The 21,339-nt window shown below is 41.5% G+C and overlaps 1 protein-coding gene across 1 annotated transcript in view; it reads right to left on the minus strand.

The window, feature by feature from the left end:
- Positions 1-4,192: 4,192 nt before the first annotated feature.
- Positions 4,193-21,339, minus strand: part of LOC107565403 (serine/threonine-protein kinase WNK2) — a 52,000-nt gene continuing 34,853 nt past the window's right edge. The window contains exons 21-25 of the mRNA XM_016250634.1: positions 16,395-16,595; positions 11,130-11,228; positions 8,090-8,134; positions 6,808-7,106; positions 4,193-4,679 (exon numbers count right to left, since the gene is read on the minus strand). Of these exons, the coding sequence (XP_016106120.1) occupies positions 4,344-4,679; positions 6,808-7,106; positions 8,090-8,134; positions 11,130-11,228; positions 16,395-16,595 (980 nt within the window). The 3' untranslated portion in view covers positions 4,193-4,343. The remainder of the gene's footprint in view (positions 4,680-6,807; positions 7,107-8,089; positions 8,135-11,129; positions 11,229-16,394; positions 16,596-21,339) is intronic.

The raw sequence follows: 21,339 nt of genomic DNA on the forward strand, positions 1-21,339 counted from the left end.
ACTCACTCACTGACAGACAGACAGACAGACAGACAGACAGACAGACTGACAGAAAGACAGACAGACTGACTGACAGAAAGACAGACAGACAAGACAGACAGAGACTGATAAAAAAGACAGACAGACAGACAGACTGACAGACAGACAGACAGACTGACAGAAAGAAAGACTGACAGAAAGACAGACAGACTGACAGAAAGACAGACAGATTGACAGACAGAAAGACTGACAGAAAGACAGACAGAAAAACAGACTGAGAGACAGACAGACTGACAGAAAGACAGACAGACAGACAGACAGACAGACAGACAGACAGACAGACAGACAGACAGACAGACAGACAGACAGACAGACAGACAGACAGACAGACAGACAGACAGACAGACAGACAGACAGACAGACAGACAGACAGACAGACAGACAGACAGACAGACAGACAGACAGACAAAGACAGACAGACAGAAAGACAGACAGACTGACAGAAAGACAGACAGATTGACAGACAGAAAGACTGACAGAAAGACAGACAGAAAAACAGACTGAGAGACAGACAGACTGACAGAAAGACAGACAGACAGAAAAACAGACAGAAATTTGATCTCTCATCTGAAGGATCAGCCTGCAATAGCATAGCCATTTCAAAATAAAAGTCCCGGTGTATTTTGGGCTTGTTAATAATTATAAAAAAAAATAAAAAAAATTCATACTGTTGTCTGAGGTCCAGTTATGACATTTGCGTGGTTTTTACATTAAAAACAGACAGACTGACAGAAAGACAGACAGACAGAAAAACAGACAGAAATTTGATCTCTCATCTGAAGGATCAGCCTGCAATAGCATAGCCATTTCAAAATAAAAGTCCCGGTGTATTTTGGGCTTGTTAATAATTATAAAAAAAAATTAAAAAAATTCATACTGTTGTCTGAGGTCCAGTTATGACATTTGCGTGGTTTTTACATTAAAAAACATCAAAATCAATACGTAATAGGCTATTTTATACCCTGGTTTTGAGGCCGGTGTAGCAGTCGATTCCATTCCTGTTCCCCCTCGACGAAGCGTGTCTGCTGAGCGGGTTGACAGGTCTACGACGCTTCCGGTTCAAGTGTTTTGCATATGACAATGTCACACCCTCAGGATTTGAGTGAGCCAATGAGGAATGGTACCTTTGGAGGGAAATTTTACGATCCTTTGTCTCTAGCATGGTGTTTTGCATATGAAACTGGATTGGCTGGTCAAGAATAACAGCCCTCTTGGAGTGATAGTTGCACTTTTGGGGGATAGTCCATGGAACTCTCAGAGTAGGTTTTAAAGATTATTTGTTAAATATAACAAATAATTGTGTGTCTGCCCTGTCCAGTCGTTACAGTAACATTGACGGGACCAGACAGTGAGTGCTTGTGAAGTGTTGGCTTATATGGTCCATATAATGATTGCAGGTGCGTGTGATTAGAACTCTGTCTATTGAGATTGTGTGTGCTGAGTGATGGGATCTGGTGCTGTGGTGTTGGCTGATTCTGTGACAGTTTTAGCTTTACAGGGTTTTTTTACGGGGGGGGGGGGGGGGGGGGGGCTTATTATCCTGGCACCCATTCATATTAGCATCAGCCAAAATATATCATTGCAGTCCAACTATAGGGGTGAAACAAATCACATTAAAATTATTTAACAGACTTTGCAAGACAAGAGAACAATAAATAATCCTAATGATTTATTTCCTGTAATGATTGTTGCATGATATAACAGTGTTCACAGCCTTTGGAATGGAACCGCCCTGCTGTTTTACAAAACCTGAAGAGCACTGCTCAGAATATCACTGGCTATACCTATACAAAATGACAAGATCACAGTAGTTAAGCACAAAATATTGATTTATTCTTTAATTAAACTTGTTCAGTCTTTGTGTTGTGAGTGTATTTTGGATCTGAGCGGAGCAAAGTAATTCATAGAATGGTGTACATCATAAGCAATCGTTCACAGAGCGCCAATGCAGAAAAAAGAACCGGAAAAAGTCCATAATCTATGAAACGCCACATTAGATCAGTAAGTCACTAACATGGCAAAGTAAAGTAATTATTGCCAAAGATTTTAGCATTAAACAGCAAGAACAGAACAACAAACCCCTTCCTCCCGGAAGCCTTTCATCTGAAGCAGATCATTCTGACTGATTGAACATCCTGTACAAATGTACTAATCAAACTGAATGAATGACACAAAGGACAGAAGATGCATCAAAAAGCACTGATAAACTAAATAAAAGAGGACTGTACAATTCACAGTTTGCCAGTTGTGTTAAAGATACTGTTGAAAATATATCTAATGAAGAATATGGATGAATTCATGAAGGAAACAGTATGCTGGCTCTATCAGAAACCTGACTAAATTACACGACAAAACAAGACGAAATCTTACAAACATGAATAAAACTGTTAGAGTATTGGGATGTGGGTTCTGGAAACAGATACATTTTGTACATGTGTATTTGTGTGAGCTGATATTTAATTACTTGTATTTTCTTCCATATTGGATCACTTTAATAAAACAACAACAACAAAACAATAAATATGAATCACAATTAACAATTGCACTGCCCTCCTAAAAGAAAAAAAAAATGTAACTCAACATCACTGACACTGTGCAAGAGCTCAGAATAGAGCCAATGGAGAAAAAAAAGAAAAAAACAACAACCTCAGCCTCTAATCAAAGCAAATAAACATCAGAGATTTGATAAAATAGTAACTGAACTTGTGTACACAAATGTAAAGTAGATTTGCCCTGTGCCAAGTCTGGCTAGCTTTCACATTATGGGGGGGGGGTATGTAACAGGGAGGTTGAATCGCATGCATCTCATGTCAATGACACACTTTTACTGCTGCTACATTCAGTTCACACAACACTGATCCCAAAGTCAAACCTGCATTCAGTCCCTGTGTCACACTCTAAAGAGTGAGGCTTGCAAGACCACAAGCACATAAAATATACCTCAATGCATTTAGATAGCAATTCTTAATTGTGTATTTTGGTATGTGCAATGCTTTGATGGCATGCATTGTACATCACATCATCGCAATGTAAACAAGTTGTTCATTTCCTCTGTGCTTAGTACAGCTGTAGTACAGTAAGGTAGTGCAGTATTGCTTATGAATGCAGTACAAACGATCAGAAACCCAAGCATCAACAGCTGGAACTGCATTCATGCATCAATCTGCACAGACTGGCTCCAATTTAAACTTAAAATTAGTATGTCAAATTTATTGATTGCAAACTTCAACAAATGGGACTTTAAATATGTAAACCACCACATGACTGAAAAAAAAACTATTGCATTAGGAACAGAAGGAAAATCATGCTAAACCACAGAGGAATGGCTTTTCCTCAGAAGTGATTCATACCTTTCGAGAGAAAACTGATGACTGATCAAGGCACGACATCGTCCTGAATTATTCATCTTCATCTAGGGATTTTGATTTTGACAGTGTTCTGAAATCTGAAAGTTTAAAAATGCGGGATAATTCTGTAAACAGCCAATGAAAGCCACTCAGGAGTGCTGTAAATTTATTAAAAATATTTTAAACTGAGTATTGGCCTCTTTTATAAAACACAAGTAGCATGAATTTCAATTCTTACATTGCCGTAAGAATGACTACATTTATTCTGCTCGTGTTTTATAAAATGTCTATAGCTCTAAGAGCCGCCTGCCCATGCTTCCGCAGGTTAGTCACTCACAATATGTTGATTTATGGGGGAAATTATTATAAAATTATACTTCATGGCAGTAGAATTGAAGGCCATGGTCCTGCAGTACTCTCAGGCAAACACTTTACTAACACACCTCAATACAAGTCTTAAAAATAAATCCCCGGGAGTGCCCACAGGACTGTTTTGACACAAACACACTCCTCATGCCCAATTTCACACATACACACATATTTACAGGCTCAAAGGCTTTCTACAGATGTGCCTATTGTCCAACAGTGATCTAAAGCACACAGACATTTCAGAGATTGTGGTTTGATCCTGAAGCCAAATGAAAAGCATTTTATAGAGTGTTGCAGGAGCTCCCACTGCGAAGGAGAAAATGTCCTGTACATGTCTGTATTCTGACTTTAGCTGAAAATTGACTCTGTTATTGTCTTCTTGCTTCATTGACAAACTATTTTCCTGTTTGTCTCTGTAAAGCTGCTTTGACACAATCAGTATTGTATAAAGCGCTATACAAATAAAGGTGACTTGACTTGTAATCAGTTGTGTTGAGTTTGCATGATTATCCTTCTGCAAGTGTGCATTGATTAGCTTCACGCAAAAACCAGTGTATGTTGCTGTGTTTGGAGCGCAGGGTGGCACTCTTATGCAGTCCTGGCTTTGCTGGGGCACATCGGGGCGTCTGGGCTTTTGACCACCAGAGGAAAAGTCTGCAGTGCTGGGCTGCCCATGGCTGGGTACGGGACCATACCGGCCGTAGAAAACACTGGACTGGGCAAACCGGACCACTGGTTTGGATACACAGGGGCTGGCATCATCCCAGCAAAGGGGACGGTGGGCATCAAGTATCCGCCCTGCTGGAGGATGGGTGATGGGGTGCTGGTGATGCCATGAGGCATGATGGGACCCAGAGCTGCTGACAGAGGACAGGACAGTGGTAGATGGAACTTCACAGCTGACTGAGGGATTGATCCCCTTATCTAAGAAAAAAAGAGACAGACATGGTAGGAAAAAACGTGAAGGCAAAGGCTTCTAGCAGCACAAGCACAATGTCATGTTACCAAATGTGTCTGAACACAATTAATAACACTAAGCATGTATTCTACTCTCAGCACTCCCAAGGGCAGGGACATGATGCTAACGGTGGGGCGAACCCCTCTCGCTTTAGTCTGGCGTATTTAAAAGGCCATTGATTATGCACACCTGGGCTTTACCCTTGAGATCTCACTCATCTCGTATCAGTCAGACACAACAATCCCAAAGCCATCAAAAACAGTGTACAGCTGGTTATTAGTGTTGTCACAAATGTAGCAGAAAAGTTTGGTACCAAGTTGATACTTTTATTAAAATGTAACTATACCAGCCTTTCCGCAGATCAGATCCGGTACCCAGTGATAGCTGGCAGCTTTCAAACATTCCTGTATGTGTGAAGGCTACAATGCTAATGTTTTAATGTATTTTAACGTATTTACTTATTCGTAGCATTAATAATTACAACTCATTTTATTTATTAAATATTTTATTATCAAAGAGTCAAATTCAAAATAACCATTAAAATAAAAGTTTCTGCTATGGTACTGAAATGGGTACCAAGAACTGTGGAATTTTACGTGTATTGGTACCAATTACTGAAATGCTGGTACTGTGACAACACTGCTGGTTATGATGACCGATTTAAAGCTGCACCATAAAACTTTGGCCTCTATCACAATCTGTGGTTAAAACATGAAGTTGCATGTCAAATGAAAAGCAGTTCCTTTTTGAGGAGAGTAATACATCATTAGAATCTGTAAAGGTTCTACTTTTATTTGTATACACTCACAATAACAACAAAACATTGTGCTTTTGTAAAATAAAGAAAATAAACAGGGTGCAATTCCTGCAGTCTCAGACTCTGTGAACTTCTTTCTGAAATGTGTCAAAAGAAAAGAACCAAAATGCACTTGACACACAGACATGAGAAATATGCCTATAGAAAGCTTAAGGCGTCTACCTTTAAACGAATTAAGTCATATTGAAAACAACTATTCTCTGATAAAGTAATCTGCATGAAACCAAGGAGAGGTACAGTGTTTCCCGTCTGATCTCATTATCTGTAAAGTGATCACACCCATGCGTAGCACACGCTATTCATACGGTAATCATCCACGTGACATGCTCAAACCTGAAAACAGCCCATCACCTCCATAAACAAAGCAGCAAGATTCATAATGTTCATTTAAGCTACTTTTCGTTTTTTGGAAAACGACAAACTGTGAGGAAAAAGCCTTGTGTTTAAGCCTTGTGAAGAAGAAAACGATGCAATGCACAGCTTGATCCAGTGGAGGATATCATTGATCATTGAGTAAGTAATTTTTCATCCTTGTATTAGTTATCATGTTATTGTGACATAAACTTGTACACATTTTAATAGTTGAACTATTCCAGACTAAAATGTATGAAATTGAGTGAAATATTTTTGGAGTAAAATATTTTCACTGATGGGCCATTAGGAGAGGGGCCCTTTGTCTCTCAGGTGCTAACCACATAAATGTCATGAATGTCAGGGCATGTCAAAACTACCTAATTCGAGCTCCAAGGAATGAGGCCTCAACATGACGACTCTCTAAAGCGAGAGAATGCCTAATTATGTCCTATTCAAGAATAGCTATCAAGGAGGCACACCTAGCACAACAGCAGAGGGGACGGATTTATTCATAATATAGGCCCTAACTCTCTCTGCATCTAATACGTTTGAATTAGATGTTCCACATTACTTAGTTTACTTAGCTCACATTTATCAGTATGCAATAATCAGAAACAACAGGAGGAATTCTGAAAGGGAAAGCACTTCCTGACAGATTCCTTCCATGCTCCGCCTACAATCCCCGTGATCGATGGCACCTAACCGCTCTGATGGCAGCAGAACCCAAACCGCGGGAAGCAGGCGCAAGAGTTAAACATCGGTGGAGCTTCTCACGGTGACCACATAACACAGCATGCATTCAAATATTTTGAGGAAACGTGCAAGAACAAATGATGTAAACCAGATTTTATGTACTCCCTTCATTTTTAATCAAAATCTTCTGTCATTTGTTAAGGTTCTAGAGGAAAAATAGCATAAAGTACCTGATTGGGGACTCTGGCCATTGGAGTGGGGTTGGTCTGGAAGGACTGATGAGATCTCTGCGGTCTACTCTGACACACAGAGGGGCGGAGCTGAGGGGCGGAGGCAAGAGTTTCTTTTGCCCAATCATCAACCAGCTTGTGTAGGTCATCGGTGAAGGTACCGCTTTTGTTGTTGCTGTTGTTTGCTTGAGCCTGAACGAGCACCGTGATTGGCCGAGAGGATGAAGCAGGCATGGCTGCGGGAGGCAGGTTCTGATTGGCTGCTGAAGTCACATGGGCAGCACCAGTACTGTGAGACCCTGAGAAAGAGATTGAGAAAGACCTCAAGCAAAAACTCAGAGAATTCCCCTGAGGTCAACTGTAACCAACCTGCTGCTCACTGACTGCTGATGTCATTCTTCACTTTACACAGTGAAGTGTGGTTAAAATCACGGTTAATACAAAACAAGCCCTAATGAATAGATGCAATATTAGGTGTGTAAACATTTGCTTTAACAATGCTTTAAAGGGGTCATATGATGCGATTTCAATTTTTCCTTTCTCTTTGGAGTGTTACAAGCTCTTGGTGCATAAAGAAGATCTGTAAAGTTGCAAAGACTAAAGTCTCAAATCCAAAGAGATATTCTTTATAAAAGTTAAGAGTCAACCTAAAACAGCTCGTTCTAACACGCCCACACATGTCTACCTCACTATGTGGGACGATTTGCATAACGCCGCCCAAATGTTCACGCAAAGAAAGAAGGCGTAACTTTTATTCTCACTGTAGTATTGTATTTTTTATAAAATGGTTAATTCATAAAACAAATTTGCACCCTTAATGTTTTTTTAATGGGTGAATCATGTTTTAGCCAGAACCACATCAGGTGCGCTTGAACTGAGATGGTGGATCTGATCGTATCCGTGTTTGTGTACTTGTGCACTTCTTGTTGAGTACTTGTTTCCAGCCTAAAATCAAGCAGCTGGATGATTACAGAACCAAAGAAATAACAATCACCCATACACATATGCACTTAAATGACTGGGAATACAGAAATCATAAAGGTTTCAGTAAGCACTTGACTGTATCGCACAGATATCACCATGCACTAGAAAAAATATTATTTAAATTAATATAAAGAATCAAAACGGTGACAAACATTTCACAATCTGTGGCTGCAAACGTTAAGCACTTATCACACAGGTGATTGCTCATGCCAAAAAAAAAAAAATGAAAATGGCAAATAAAAAAAGAAAAAAAAGACAGCGGGACTAGGACCGAAGAAGAAAGGAGTGGGATAGTTACTACTGCTGCGCTCTTTCCCTAGACATAGCCGTTTCAGAGTGGACCCTACAAGAGCAAAACAGCACAGACAGAAGCGTTAGGGGGTGGGGAAAAGCACACGGCACAGCCCATTGGACAAGCTGCTGCACAAGAAAACACAGCGACCAATCAGTGAACAGGTACAGAATCAGGTGCAGGGAGGCTTCATCTGTGATATCATGAGGTGTTGTGTTGGTGAGTGACCTGTTTGAATGGCTCCTGAGCTAAAAAGGCCTTCAAGCGTGGACTCTAAAGAAACTTAAGCACTCTTGTTTGACTAAATGTCCTACTTTAAAAACCCCATGAAATGGTTAGATGAGCACAATGTTCGTTTATTCTTTCCTGGCTTATTTCCTATTGAAACAGGGAGTTAGTTTGGGACAAACTGAAGACAGCTGAATTCACACTTGACTGCTTATGAATGAAAGCAATGTAGACTCTTCACATTCAGCTCTGGAGGACCTCTCACCACCATCTTTACCTTTGCTATCCGAGGCAAGATTGGAGGGTAAAGCTCATGGTTATCACCACTAATGCCAGCTGTCAGTTCAGTTGCTTCTGTTGTAACATTAGAAGGGGGACAAGTATTATTTATAATAAGGGACATTCTTATTGTATCGAGCAGTTTATTGGACAATAAACCATACAGGGCAGATGACCTCAGAGCTAACAGACATGGACTAAAATCCACAACATTGTAACTCTGATTTCATGGGGTCTGTAAAAGTCAGGACTACATAACTGAATCATTGCTGACAATCGTTTGTCATCATATTTTGGTATGTGTCTGTGGCAGTGAGTGAAAATACTGAGCATGTAAGACTAAAACTGATCTTCTCCTAAGCCTCCACTTTTAGAAGCATCACCATTTAAAACCAACAACAAACATCTTGGATGTATTAAAAAAAAAAGATCCATCTCAGTAAGCACAGTTATTTACAAGTGACTATTGTAACCAGGATTTCCATTGGGCTTTAAAAATGTCATACTGTACAAATAACATCTAACATTTAAACACAGGAATAGTATAAATAAAACTAAATTGAAGCATTACTATTGAAACATGAATGCTATTAAAAGTGCTGCATGCTACTTTTTAAATTACAAAGGGGGGAAAAAAGAGAGAATTCTAACAATGAAGGTTAGAATAATGACCAAATCATATACTTTTGACAAGGAGGGAGACCAAGTATAAAAAGAAATGGGCTTCCTAATCATAGTTATGACACACTGGTCATGTTCAAGTCCAAAATGAACCCTCAAAATGAACAAAATACTACAAGCTGTAACAGAAACACAAGGTAAATATAATACGCTTCTTGAACCGCATCATATTATAATCATGCAGGTGACAGCCAGAGAACAAGAAGTGAGATAAAACAAAATTAAAAATACGGCCCTGATGTTCTCCACAGCAACCTGCTCGTGCCCTTGGCATGCTCGTCTTCTGACTCCAAACATGACACCGCACCTCAATCATCGTCTCATTGGGATTTTACGTGGAATGAAAATGAAAGAAGGCACAGATATACAGACGATACAAAAGCTTTGGCAGACATCCCTACACACTCTCTCTGCTTTCAGTGAAATGTTGAGAATGGCCATGTTTGAGGAAAGACAGCTCATGTTATCGGTCAAAGCTACAGCCCAGCACAAAGCGTTTGTACAGAAGACAAACTGAAGGCCAGATGAGCAGACATCCAGCTCGTTCCACGAACACGATACACTGTGGCACAAATCTCAAAATGTTTTTATGAGAGCTTCTGGATATACAGGATAAACTATTATCTAATCATTTAGATCTTTCTACATACAGTATGGAGGACAGCGAGGTAAATAATCAATTTTCTTGTGTAGTTTTGACTGCATTTGTCAAGCTTAACCATTCAACTTTGAAAGAATAAATGATCAAACTAATATTTTCTTTCAATTTAAAGTAAATATAAGTTCATCAAAAACTACAAGCCGAAATTTGCTCCCAAAGTAGCAGTTTTGCACCCTACTGAGTGACAGCTTCATTTAGGATTTAGGAAGTCTGCAACCCTGCTACCTATGATTTAATTTGATGTATTTTATTTTATATTTATTATGTTTTTTAAGCTGCATTTTAACTGTAGACTGTTCACATGTACTTTGACCTCATGAGGTTGACAATTACTATTTTAATGAATATTACGCACCTCGTTTCACTTTTTATGTTTCGGACCCTATTTTGTACCGTATTCATGGGAAGTGCCATCTGAAATGAAGATGGAAATGTAATGGCTGAAAATGCCTGATGATCACTGAATGAGTGTGTGCATGAGTAATGGATGTGAACATGACAGAAATGCAGTATAGAATAACCAAAGCAAAATCACGAAAGAAGAGCAGAAAGAAACAGGGCAAAGGGAATTATGGGTAATAGAAGAAAAGTAGAACAAATACAAACAGATGGACATAGACACGGGTCCACTGAGGAATCTAGTGCGTGGTTTGCTACTAGATTTATAGGTGATTCGCTCAGATGTTTGGTGGTAAACGGTAAGTAAATATAAGTTCATCAAAAACTACAAGCCGAAATTTGCTCCCAAAGTAGCAGTTTTGCACCCTACTGAGTGACAGCTTCATTTAGGATTTAGGAAGTCTGCAACCCTGCTACCTATGATTTAATTTGATGTATTTTATTTTATATTTATTATGTTTTTTAAGCTGCATTTTAACTGTAGACTGTTCACATGTACTTTGACCTCATGAGGTTGACAATTACTATTTTAATGAATATTACGCACCTTGTTTCACTTTTTATGTTTCGGACCCTATTTTGTACCGTATTCATGGAAAGTGCCATCTGAAATGAAGATGGAAATGTAATGGCTGAAAATGCCTGATGATCACTGAATGAGTGTGTGCATGAGTAATGGATGTGAACATGACAGAAATGCAGTATAGAATAACCAAAGCAAAATCACGAAAGAAGAGCAGAAAGAAACAGGGAAAAGGGAATTATGGGTAATAGAAGAAAAGTAGAACAAATACAAACAGATGGACATAGACACGGGTCCACTGAGGAATCTAGTGCGTGGTTTGCTACTAGATTTATAGGTGATTCGCTCAGATGTTTGGTGGTAAACGGTCCAGCCTGTGGAGAAATGAATATAAGAGGGAGAGAGAGAGAAAGAGAGAGAGAGAGAGAGAGAGAGAGAGAGAGAGAGACAGGTGTAACAGCCGACACAGGCAGCGGTCAGATCAGTACCCCATCAACAAGCATCATATCAGCAACACGCCACAACACTGGTTAAGTGTCTCAGAAAACAGCAGTTAATGTAGATGTGGAAGTGTTGTTTCTAACAATGGGAATGCTTTTCTGCAGTCTATATAACAGTCCTCTTATGCATCACTAGACATTTTCACACATGAAATCCATATACGGGCAAAGAAATGTAAAATTGCCATACAGTATTAACCATTCACTCCAAGAAGATTAGCTGGTTTTACTTGTAACTACACCATTATGCTACTATGTCTTCTAGGGGTGGGCGATATGACCAAAATCTTATTTCAAGGTATGAGACATTTTATGTCACGATAATGATATATATATTTTACGATATATATATTTTTTGTTATTAAACATAAGAAAAAGCAGCTAATTATTTAAGATGTAGTAAGAAATTTTACAGAAATTGAATGAAGTGTGTCAATAAAACACTGCAAAGTCTTCCCTGTATCAATCAAACATGAACTGATTCTTATTAAAGATCCAAAAGTGATTCAGTCAAGTGCAGTGAGTGATTAACATTAATAATGACAGACAGCAGCAGGTAAATTAGACTGCTGTCACTTTAAGACAGACTGAATGGATCCAATATACTGAAACACATCCGGTTTTCACCCAGCTGTTTACGTTTATTTAATACATAACCGACTGTGTTTATGTGAATACTGCACACGACGGGCATTTTGACATAATTGTGTGTGTATTTGACCGTTCAAGCACGAAAGAGATCTGTTTTCGCGACCGCATGCTGTCTGAGAGAGGCTTTCAGTGCGTGCGCTTCGGCTGCGTGTCAGTCAGCGTGAGCAGCGGATTGAGTTCTTTTTCACTGCTTATTGCACTTAATAACTTTATTAAACATCATGCAAGTACCAAATTCGCGATCGCATGCTGTCTGAGAGAGACACTTTCTGAGTGTGTGCTTTGTGTGTCAGTCAGTGCGAGCACCACATTGCACTTGTTAACTCTATCAAGTGCATCCCACTCTTTATTTTCTCATTCATGCATGTTTCCTCGTCACTCCAAGGTGTATATAACTTTTAAGCAGTACTGTGTTACGCAGACATATTTGCATCCCGCCTAATGATAGACACTTTATTCCGCGGTAATGATATATATTGTCATACCGCCCAGCCCTAATGTCTTCTGATGCAAATATTTAATTTTACTACAATAGATATATTACCTTTTTTTCCTGTCACTTCACTGCTCAGTCCCTAGTAAAGTTTTGGGGTCAGCATGTTACGATGCATCAGTAACTGACATTCCAAGTGTGTCTGAAGCCCATATTGAATTTGGCTGGCCTATTTTGTGCTGTGTTTTTCTCCAGTGGAGTTTACATTTGAAGAACTGTGCCCAAGCCCAGAAGCTTACGATAAAATCTATTTCGGTTAGGATGATGCTTTTCCTACTGCCACTTCGTGGGGTGTTTGGCAGCGGACCGATTGACGTTGCCAGGAAAAAATGTGGTCAGGAAGCCTGGCCAGTGTCTTTTTTCTTAGCTTTGGGAAATGGCGACGTGTGTCACGGATGAATTAAAGCAGGCAGGATGCAGCCCAGCCAGAAGTTGTTCAACAAATGCCATAGTGTGCGTCGGCCTTGCAGGATCACAAACACACAACCTCAAAGCTATCTCTAACATGATGAAGCAGGGGTATGTTGAAATGCCTACGTTTGAAGAGATGCTTATTTCTTGTATCTCTAACCATCTTCAGCCCCATCTTTGAAGTGGTTTTCTAAGTGGCCTACTTTGTTGTCTAAGCCCTGCAGGACTACACCAGCCCTGAACAATAATATGGCTGCCGGTCAAGTGGGAGCGGCATTGCATACAATGGTGGTACTGCAGGCGTACCAAGCTGATGACCTTAAAGATATGGATGAAATTTCTTGCTTGACTCCCAAGACAGTCAAAGAGCTCAGTTGAACAACTGAATTGGCACATTAAGTCAATAAGCATTTGGCTCGCACAATCCGTCGTTCTATGAGAGGCGACCGAGAGACAACTGTGGTTCAACCTCACAGATATCCATGAGAAACAGAAATCGGTTGGGTGCTCCTGTTGCTTAGTTGAGGCATTTCGTAGACACAGTGAATGCTGTTGTCGTTAAGTTTCCCACTGCAAACAAACAATCTACTGCTTTTCAGCAAACGATTCCCCGCGGGTTCAAGAGCCTGTGGCGCCTGTGAGATGATACTGTTCCAGCTCTCTGCAGTTTCCTCAAGAGGAGCCGAGAAGCAGCCAGGTAGTCTGGACTCCCCCTAAAAAGGACTGGGGTCAGTGGCCTTGCTCAACAGCCAATTTGTGCTTCCTTGACCTACTGTGCCAAAGGGCTCCTCCTGCGTCAATCCATTAAAGCCTAATTGCTTTTCTCCTCACTGCCCTTGAGATTCTGTTCTGCCAGTTTCTCTGCGTTTTCCATCTTGGCGAACAGCAGATCAACAGCTCCTCACTCATATTCTGTGCAACAACGCCTTCAGAGCACAGGACTCTCGCCTCGAGTCACACGTTTACAATGTGTGTCCTGGTGGTTCAGATTTTTTTTGCGGGAGCCATAGATGAAGTGTGTCCATCGCAGAGGGAATCTAGTTTCTATAGCAGTTTTTCCAAGTGCTGTCCAACAGTGGTTTGATTCCAATCCTAGACCTGCATCTACTGAACTTTACAATCAGAAAGTGCAGTTTCAGAATGTTGACACAGATGCACTGAAACACAGGAAAGCAACTCCAGGGCAAACATGCTTTGAATTACCTTGACGATTGGCTGATTTTGACAAGGCTGTTCTCGATCACATACAGAAGCTGGATCTAAAAAAAATAAACCTTCAGAAGAGCGTTTTGTTGTCGGGGAAACAGACTGCTTTTCTGGGGGTAGATCTGAATTCATACACAATGTGCAAATGAGACTGTCTATTGCTCATGTCCATTCGTTTATTCCTGTATTCCTGCAAGTCTGTTTTGCAGACTTCTGGGTCTCCTGTCCGTGGCGTCACCTATGGTAGCACTGGGACTATCCCACATGAGGCTGTTTCAGTGGTGGGTCAACAGCTGAGGAGTTTGTCCTGGTTGGCATCCTCACTGCACTAAAGGGGTTACACGCAAATGCTATTGGACCCTGTTAACTCGGAAACATCCCCGGTTGTTGACTCTGGTGGTACCTTTGGGGTGGATTCTGTCAACACAAGAATTATGCAAAAGCCTTGTCAGTAGTCAACAAAGGTCCCCAGTTTATGAAGGTTTGCCGAGTCTGAAAGAGCTATCATCTCATGCGGTACATAAATGGGGATGATGCCGCTATGCCTACTTTTGAGCCATTTCCTTCTGAACAACTGAAGCGGTCATGTGGGGGTCTGTAACATGTAGTTTCTTACATAAATCACCAGGGGTTTTCTTCAGTAACTTTATTATTTTTGGGGCTTTTGCATAGAGGGGACTGGAAATGAAATCATGAAATGACATGAGCCAGATTCAAACTTAGGTTGCTGCATAAGCACCACTGCAACAGAGTATGTGCCGTTTGTGCCACATTTCTGGCACAAAGCATTCATATTACAGATTTGTTTACACATGACATAAATACAAAACTTTTGTGGCAATGACCCAACTCCTTGAAATACAGAAGATCAATTGCTTTTCTGCTCACACATGACCTCTAGATAGAGATATTTATGGCAATAACTGAACGTGTGAAAATGTCTACTGATCCAAAAGAATGATGTTTCAGACATAGTATGAGCATCATGCAATCCTTTTAACTTTCTTAGCTGTACATGAAATCATGTCATGTGACTGAGCCATTAGGCAGCATTAAATGTCACATTATGCCCGACTCCATTTAAACTAAGTAAATGAGTGGAGCGCACATGAGAGACTGTGAAAGTTGGCAATAATCCCATGCATGTGAGTGAGAAATGTGACAAAAAAAGACAGGAGAAAGACATGATAATCTAGAACAGGGGTTTTCAACCTCTGGGGCACGCCTGTCAAGGGGGGCGCGAGCATCAGTTAATTCAGAGACGTTCCCTTGAGAATTTATGAATATGAGTTAACAAATCTTTAGCCATCCACTAGGGGGCAATCTGACTCCCACTGCTAGTCGACAGTTAGAGCAGAGTTGGCTCGAGTATCAGTCACGCTCAGTGTTGCCAAGTCCGCGGTTTTCCCGCGGAATTGGGCTACTTTAACACTTGCCGCGTTTTGTAGTTTTGGGCTAGTTTTGAGTAGCAATTAGGCGGGTTTTGTTGTAAAAACTTGGCAACCCTGGTCACGCTTATTGACAGTGTAAAATGATTTATGATTAGCCGTGTCAGAAATCCAACCACGGATTGGCATGTTGTTATCTCAGAAACAGGCTCAGCCATCACATTGAATCAGGTAAAATGGTTATATATTTATGTTTCAGTATAATTACGCACACTATACCAGGGGCGGTTCTAAACCATTTTTAGGTGGGTTTCAGCCCCCCTATCTGTCACCTTAGCCCCCAAAAACTATCTTAACGATCAGGCCAGTCGGTTGATTTAAGTGAATGTAAACAGTAAAGAAAATATAAAATGCACATCAGTATAACGGATCCGTGCATTTCTTATGTAAATAATGTTAATCAAAAAGAGCAAAAGAAAAATAGTTTGCTGCTTTAATAGCTTTAATGGATATTTGCTTTTATGTTAATGTTAATAAAGTAATTCGGAGTGACTACAGTAATACTGGGGGGGAATGTTGGGGTTGGATGTTGGGGGGGGTGCATGTCCTAAAAGGTTGAAAACCCCTGGTCTAGAACATGAGAACACTGCATCCGAGCCAGGCGGCATGCGTATCAAGCAATAAATCATATGGTTTGGTTTCTATGTGTGTTGATTAGGGCAGCTCCAAACACTAAAGTGATGCTTTTTGCTTTCAACGAGGACAGTGGACGTTAAGACATTTGTTTAACTGTGGCTGGTAAGGGCAGTGGCAGATGCATTTACAGCAAATATGTACAGCAGCATATGCTTGACAGGCTATTGTAGACAACAGCCGTGTGAGTGTGTTCACCTTGTCGGGGTGCTGTGTGTGTGGTGGGGCCGTAGATGTTGTCAGAGGACAGAGAGCCCTTGAGCGAGCAGGGTTGCTGAGTCTGGACCGGCTCCAGTGGTTCTGACACGGGGCTCAGCGTGGCTGTGCTGGATCCCACTGAGCTGTTACCCAGATCCGAGCTCTTGACCGGAGACCCTGACACACTGGAGCACGTCTCAGCTACAGGAGAACACAGAGGGTTGACGGTGACGATCTGGGTTTTTATAGTGTGATTTGCTCAGAAAATCCAACTTTTGTTTTGGTGGATTAAAGTTGAAAAGAATTTAGACAAATTAAAATACAAAGATGCACAGGTTGCACGTAACTGTGTAGACTGTAGACTGCATATCTGAACACGTTATTATTTAAAATATAATTATTTGTACAATTATTAATATACAGTAATTACTTTGCCAAGCCAACACACTGATCTACTATTTAAAGGGGATATCGGATGCCCATTTTCCACAAGTTGGTGTGATTCTTTAGGGTCTTCATGAACTGTCTGCAACATACTTTGGTTAAAATTCCTCAGTGGTCGTGTAAAACAAAACCCTTTTTACTTTGTCAAAAACAGCTCTGTTCACAGCGAGCCGTTTTGGTGCATGTCTCTTTAAATGATAAGGAGCCACTGCTCACCCTGCCCCTCTCTTCCGCTTTTGGTGTATTTGGTGGTGCGTTACCATCAAAAACAAAACTAATGCACTGCGTCCTCAGTGGTTCTGATGCCGGGAGAAAATTAAGACTCTTATGTTCACTTTTACATCCAACTACAAAACACCTGCATTGCTTATGAGTCATTGCTGTCGCTGCAGCTGCTCGAGAGCGGAGAAAATGGGGGACAGTGTACAACAGGCTGAGGGCGGAGATATGCTAATACAGGACAGTCTGTCAGCGGTCGTGGGCGGGGATTGAGCAATATGACATCATACCGCTAAGAAAAACAAAACAATTTGATTATTGAGACTGTTCAGGTTTTTTGGGGATTATACAAAAGTAGTGAATGGATTTTTATCATTGTAGGGTGGTTGTGTTCTCACACTGCTAAGACACATTTATAGGCAAATCACCATGTAAAAGTCCCCTTTAAGCTTCTTTCCAGAGCTTCTGGAAGAGGTTTCCATCACCTGGAAGGACGATCCTTTTACTAGTAAAATGCCCGTGCAGGGAGGATCTGCACTTGACGTGGAGGGGATGGAGAAGGAGGGCCTTCTATTTTCTAACAAAATCTCATCCTAGAACTTGGTATAGACGTTCAGGCTGTTCTGACTCAGAATACCATCTTTTCTAACTGATCTAACTTAGAGAATTCCCATAAAAGACTTACAACCAGGTCCAAACCTCCACTGAGGAGGAAAAAACCTTCATACATTAACTTCTATAGAATATTATTATACACATATCATTGAGGAAAGGTGTACTATAACTATAAGAAAATCAAACGTACAATAAAATATGCACTGTGGTGCTAAGTTTTGCAGACCAAACCTGTAAAAAAATTTTTTTAGATATTAGTTACATTTAAAATGCACTCAATTTACATTAAATGTAAATTATGCAGAAGCCAGATAGCATTCTGTCGACCATGCTCCTCAGGGGTCCAAAATATAGTGAGACCAGCCCTTCTGTCATTTTAAAGCAGGCTCTCCGGCTAGAGCTGACACGATTAGTCGATATTATCGACAACAATAAAAAATTTACAAATTTTTGTTTTCGAGTAATCGTTTGATCTCATATGACCTAATGTAAGAGCCTGCAATAACGCGGTTTCACCAGTGTGGCGCTGTAGCGCAAGACTGTAATTCAGCTCTCCTGATGCAAATCAGGTAATTGCAGCACTTCAGAGCAAACGCAGACAAACCAATAGGTTACTTGTGTAACCCCGGTTCTCTGAAAGCATTAAGTGAGGTGTTTCACTACGGGATACGCCCCTTCTGCGTATTCCTAAGAAGCCCAATTCCATTACGCCAGCCCCAATGTCACGACGTTCTCACTTAATGCTATCAGAGAACCGGGGTTATGCAAGTAACCTATTGTTCTCTTTCAAGCATACGTTTCGGGTGTCTCACTATGGGATATCCTAACTCCCGTTTTGTCTCGAAGTCTCCTGCCAACCAAAGAAACTATTATAGGGCTGGTTAAGTCAACACTCAAGATCCAACGCTCAATACTGCATGTGCAAATGTTTGAGCTGTAACATCCAGTTTATAGAACCTTGCAAATGTGTGCGGTGAGGACCAACTCGTCGCTTCACAGACATCTTGTAACGTGACCCCTTTAAAGAGAGCCCATGACCAACTCGTCGCTTCACAGACATCTTGTAACGTGACCCCTTTAAAGAGAGCCCATGACGTCGACATTCCTTTCATTGAGTGAGCACGTAAACCAGACGGAGGCGTAAGACCCTTACTGGAATATGCAAGAGAAATTTCCTCCACTATCCAGTGGGATAAACACTGTTTAGTAATCGGCTTTCCCGTACGCGGTTTCGCCCAAGACACAAACAGCTGATCACTCTCTCTGAACCCTTTAGTTCTCTCCGTGTAAATACTTAAAAGCACGCACATAACGTATTCAGCCTTTGCTGTTCTGCTGAAGCAAAAGGCGGTGGGTTAAAGGCTCTTAACTCGAGAGGAATAATAGAATTGATCACCTTAGGTATAAAGGCAGGAGTAGGTTTCAAAAGCACCCCTGCGTCCCCTGCGTCCCCTGCTATAAATTGCATACACAATGAATGCACCGAGAGTGCATGAATTTCACTTACACGCTTTGCTGAAGCCAAAGCTAACAGCAGCACCGTCTTAAACGACAATAATTTCAGGTCAGCCTTGTCCAGTGGCTCAAATGGAGTCACAGAAAGCACATCAAGAACCAGAATTATATCCCATGAATGAGAAATCGGTTTTGAGACTGGTAAAGCACGACGCGCGCCCTTCATAAACCGGCATACCAAATGATGCTTCCCAACAGATTTGTTATCAAAACCTACATGACAGGCAGATATCGTGGCCAGAAACACCTTTATGGTTGAGAATGCTTTACCCTGATCTATCAGATCCTACAGAAAAGATCGAACAACTGCCACCGAACACTGAAAGGTAATTACTTGTCTAGCCGCGCACCAATGCTCAAACACGCCCCATTTACATTCATAGAGTGATCGAGTGGACAGGGCCCTAAAATTCTGTATAGTTCTGATGACACTGTCTGGTCTCCTCACTCTGTGAAGAGCTGGGGATATCAACGCTATCGGTGGGAACGCATACAGGAGAGTGCGAGGCCACTCGTGCACCAGTGCATCTATTCCCAGAGGCGCGCTCTGATCTTTCAGAGAGAAGAACAGAGGGCATTGAGCATTGTCCTGCTACGTGAACAGATCCACTGTCGCTCTACCGTATATGCTCCAAATTTGGCCGACCACTTCCATGTTCAGCTTCCACTCTCCATAAAGGGGCTTTCCCTGGACAGCAGATCTGCACACCAGTTCATGATCCCTTGTACGTGCGTCGCCCTCAGGGATAAAAGACTGGCATTGCTCCACAAAATCAGTTTGCATGCCAACATGTGTAAGGGGAGTGATCTGAGACCTCCCTGCCTGTTTATGTAAGCCACAACTGTAGTGTTGTCAGTTCTCACAAGAACACGATGTCCTTTCAGAAAAGGAAGAAAATGCTTCAATGTCAGAAAGACAGCTAGCATTTCCAAGTAGTTTATGTGACAGTGGCTCAGGTGGGGACCCCATCTCCCATTCCCTGCCCTGCCCTCGTGAATGCCCCCCCAGCCGGACAACGACGCGTCCGTCGTTATGACCTTCCTGGCCTGGACAACGCCCATAGGTACCCCTTGCACCAGAAAGCACGGGCGTTGCCAGTGACACAGTGCTAAGACAGCCACTGACGTCACTCTTACTCTCCTCTGGGAGTGCTGTAATGGGTCCAGTCTCAAAGAGGCTACCCAGCATTGAAACTCTCTCATAAATAGTCTGCCTAGGGGAATGACTATTAGAGCTGAGGCCATCAGACCTAATAGTCTGAGGCATGTGCTAAGAGAAACACTGTTCCCTTTCCGAAATTCGGCCAGGCATTGCATAAATGTTATTACCCTCTCCACTGACAGTCGCGCTCTAAATATCACTGAGTCCAGTAACAACCCCAGATACGTTATTGACTGTCTGGGAACTAAAACACTCTTTTCGGTGTTTAATTTTAATCCCAGTTTCTATAGATGTTCTAGGAGCATGGCTGTGTGATCTCTCGCTTTGTGCTCCGATTGTCTATGTAGGTAGCGAAACGAATGCCTTTCTCCCTGGGCGGATTTAGGGTCGCTTCTGTGCATTTCACGAATACCCTCTGGCTGAGGGACAGGCCAAAGGGAAGGACTAGATATTCATATGCCACACCAAGGAATGCAAACCTCAGAAATTTCCTGTGGGGTGGATATATTCTTATGTGAAAATATGCATCCTTCAGGTCGATTGAGGTAAACCAATCGCCTGGGCGCACCAATTTCAGAAGTATAGAATGGGTGAGCATTCTGAACTTGTACTTCCTTAGGTATTTGTTCAGAGCATGAAGATCTAATATGGGACGGAGAGCTTGAGTCCCTTTTTTCCGGCTCACCACCTTCACCAAATTCGGATGACTCCCTGAGGTGGTGTTATGCTATGTTCTGATAAAGTGTTTTGCAACATTTTTTGGGGCATTATGTTTTGCAACATTTGTTGGGGAAACAGTGAAAACTTTATTGAACTTTGAGCATGTTAAGTGCTTGTGACTGGTGGGTGGGTGTGCACCACTGCATAGTCTCTCGTTCTATTCACTGCTCTGCATCCCCTGGCACAAATTGGCTCTGATTTCCCCACAGAACATCCGTAAAGATCTGAACTTGCTTTCTGCTGAATGCTGAACAACTCGGGTTGGGGACT

The sequence above is a fragment of the Sinocyclocheilus grahami genome, unplaced genomic scaffold, assembly GCF_001515645.1.
Source record: "Sinocyclocheilus grahami isolate Dianchi unplaced genomic scaffold, SAMN03320097.WGS_v1.1 scaffold1000.1, whole genome shotgun sequence".
Taxonomy (NCBI): domain Eukaryota; kingdom Metazoa; phylum Chordata; class Actinopteri; order Cypriniformes; family Cyprinidae; genus Sinocyclocheilus; species Sinocyclocheilus grahami.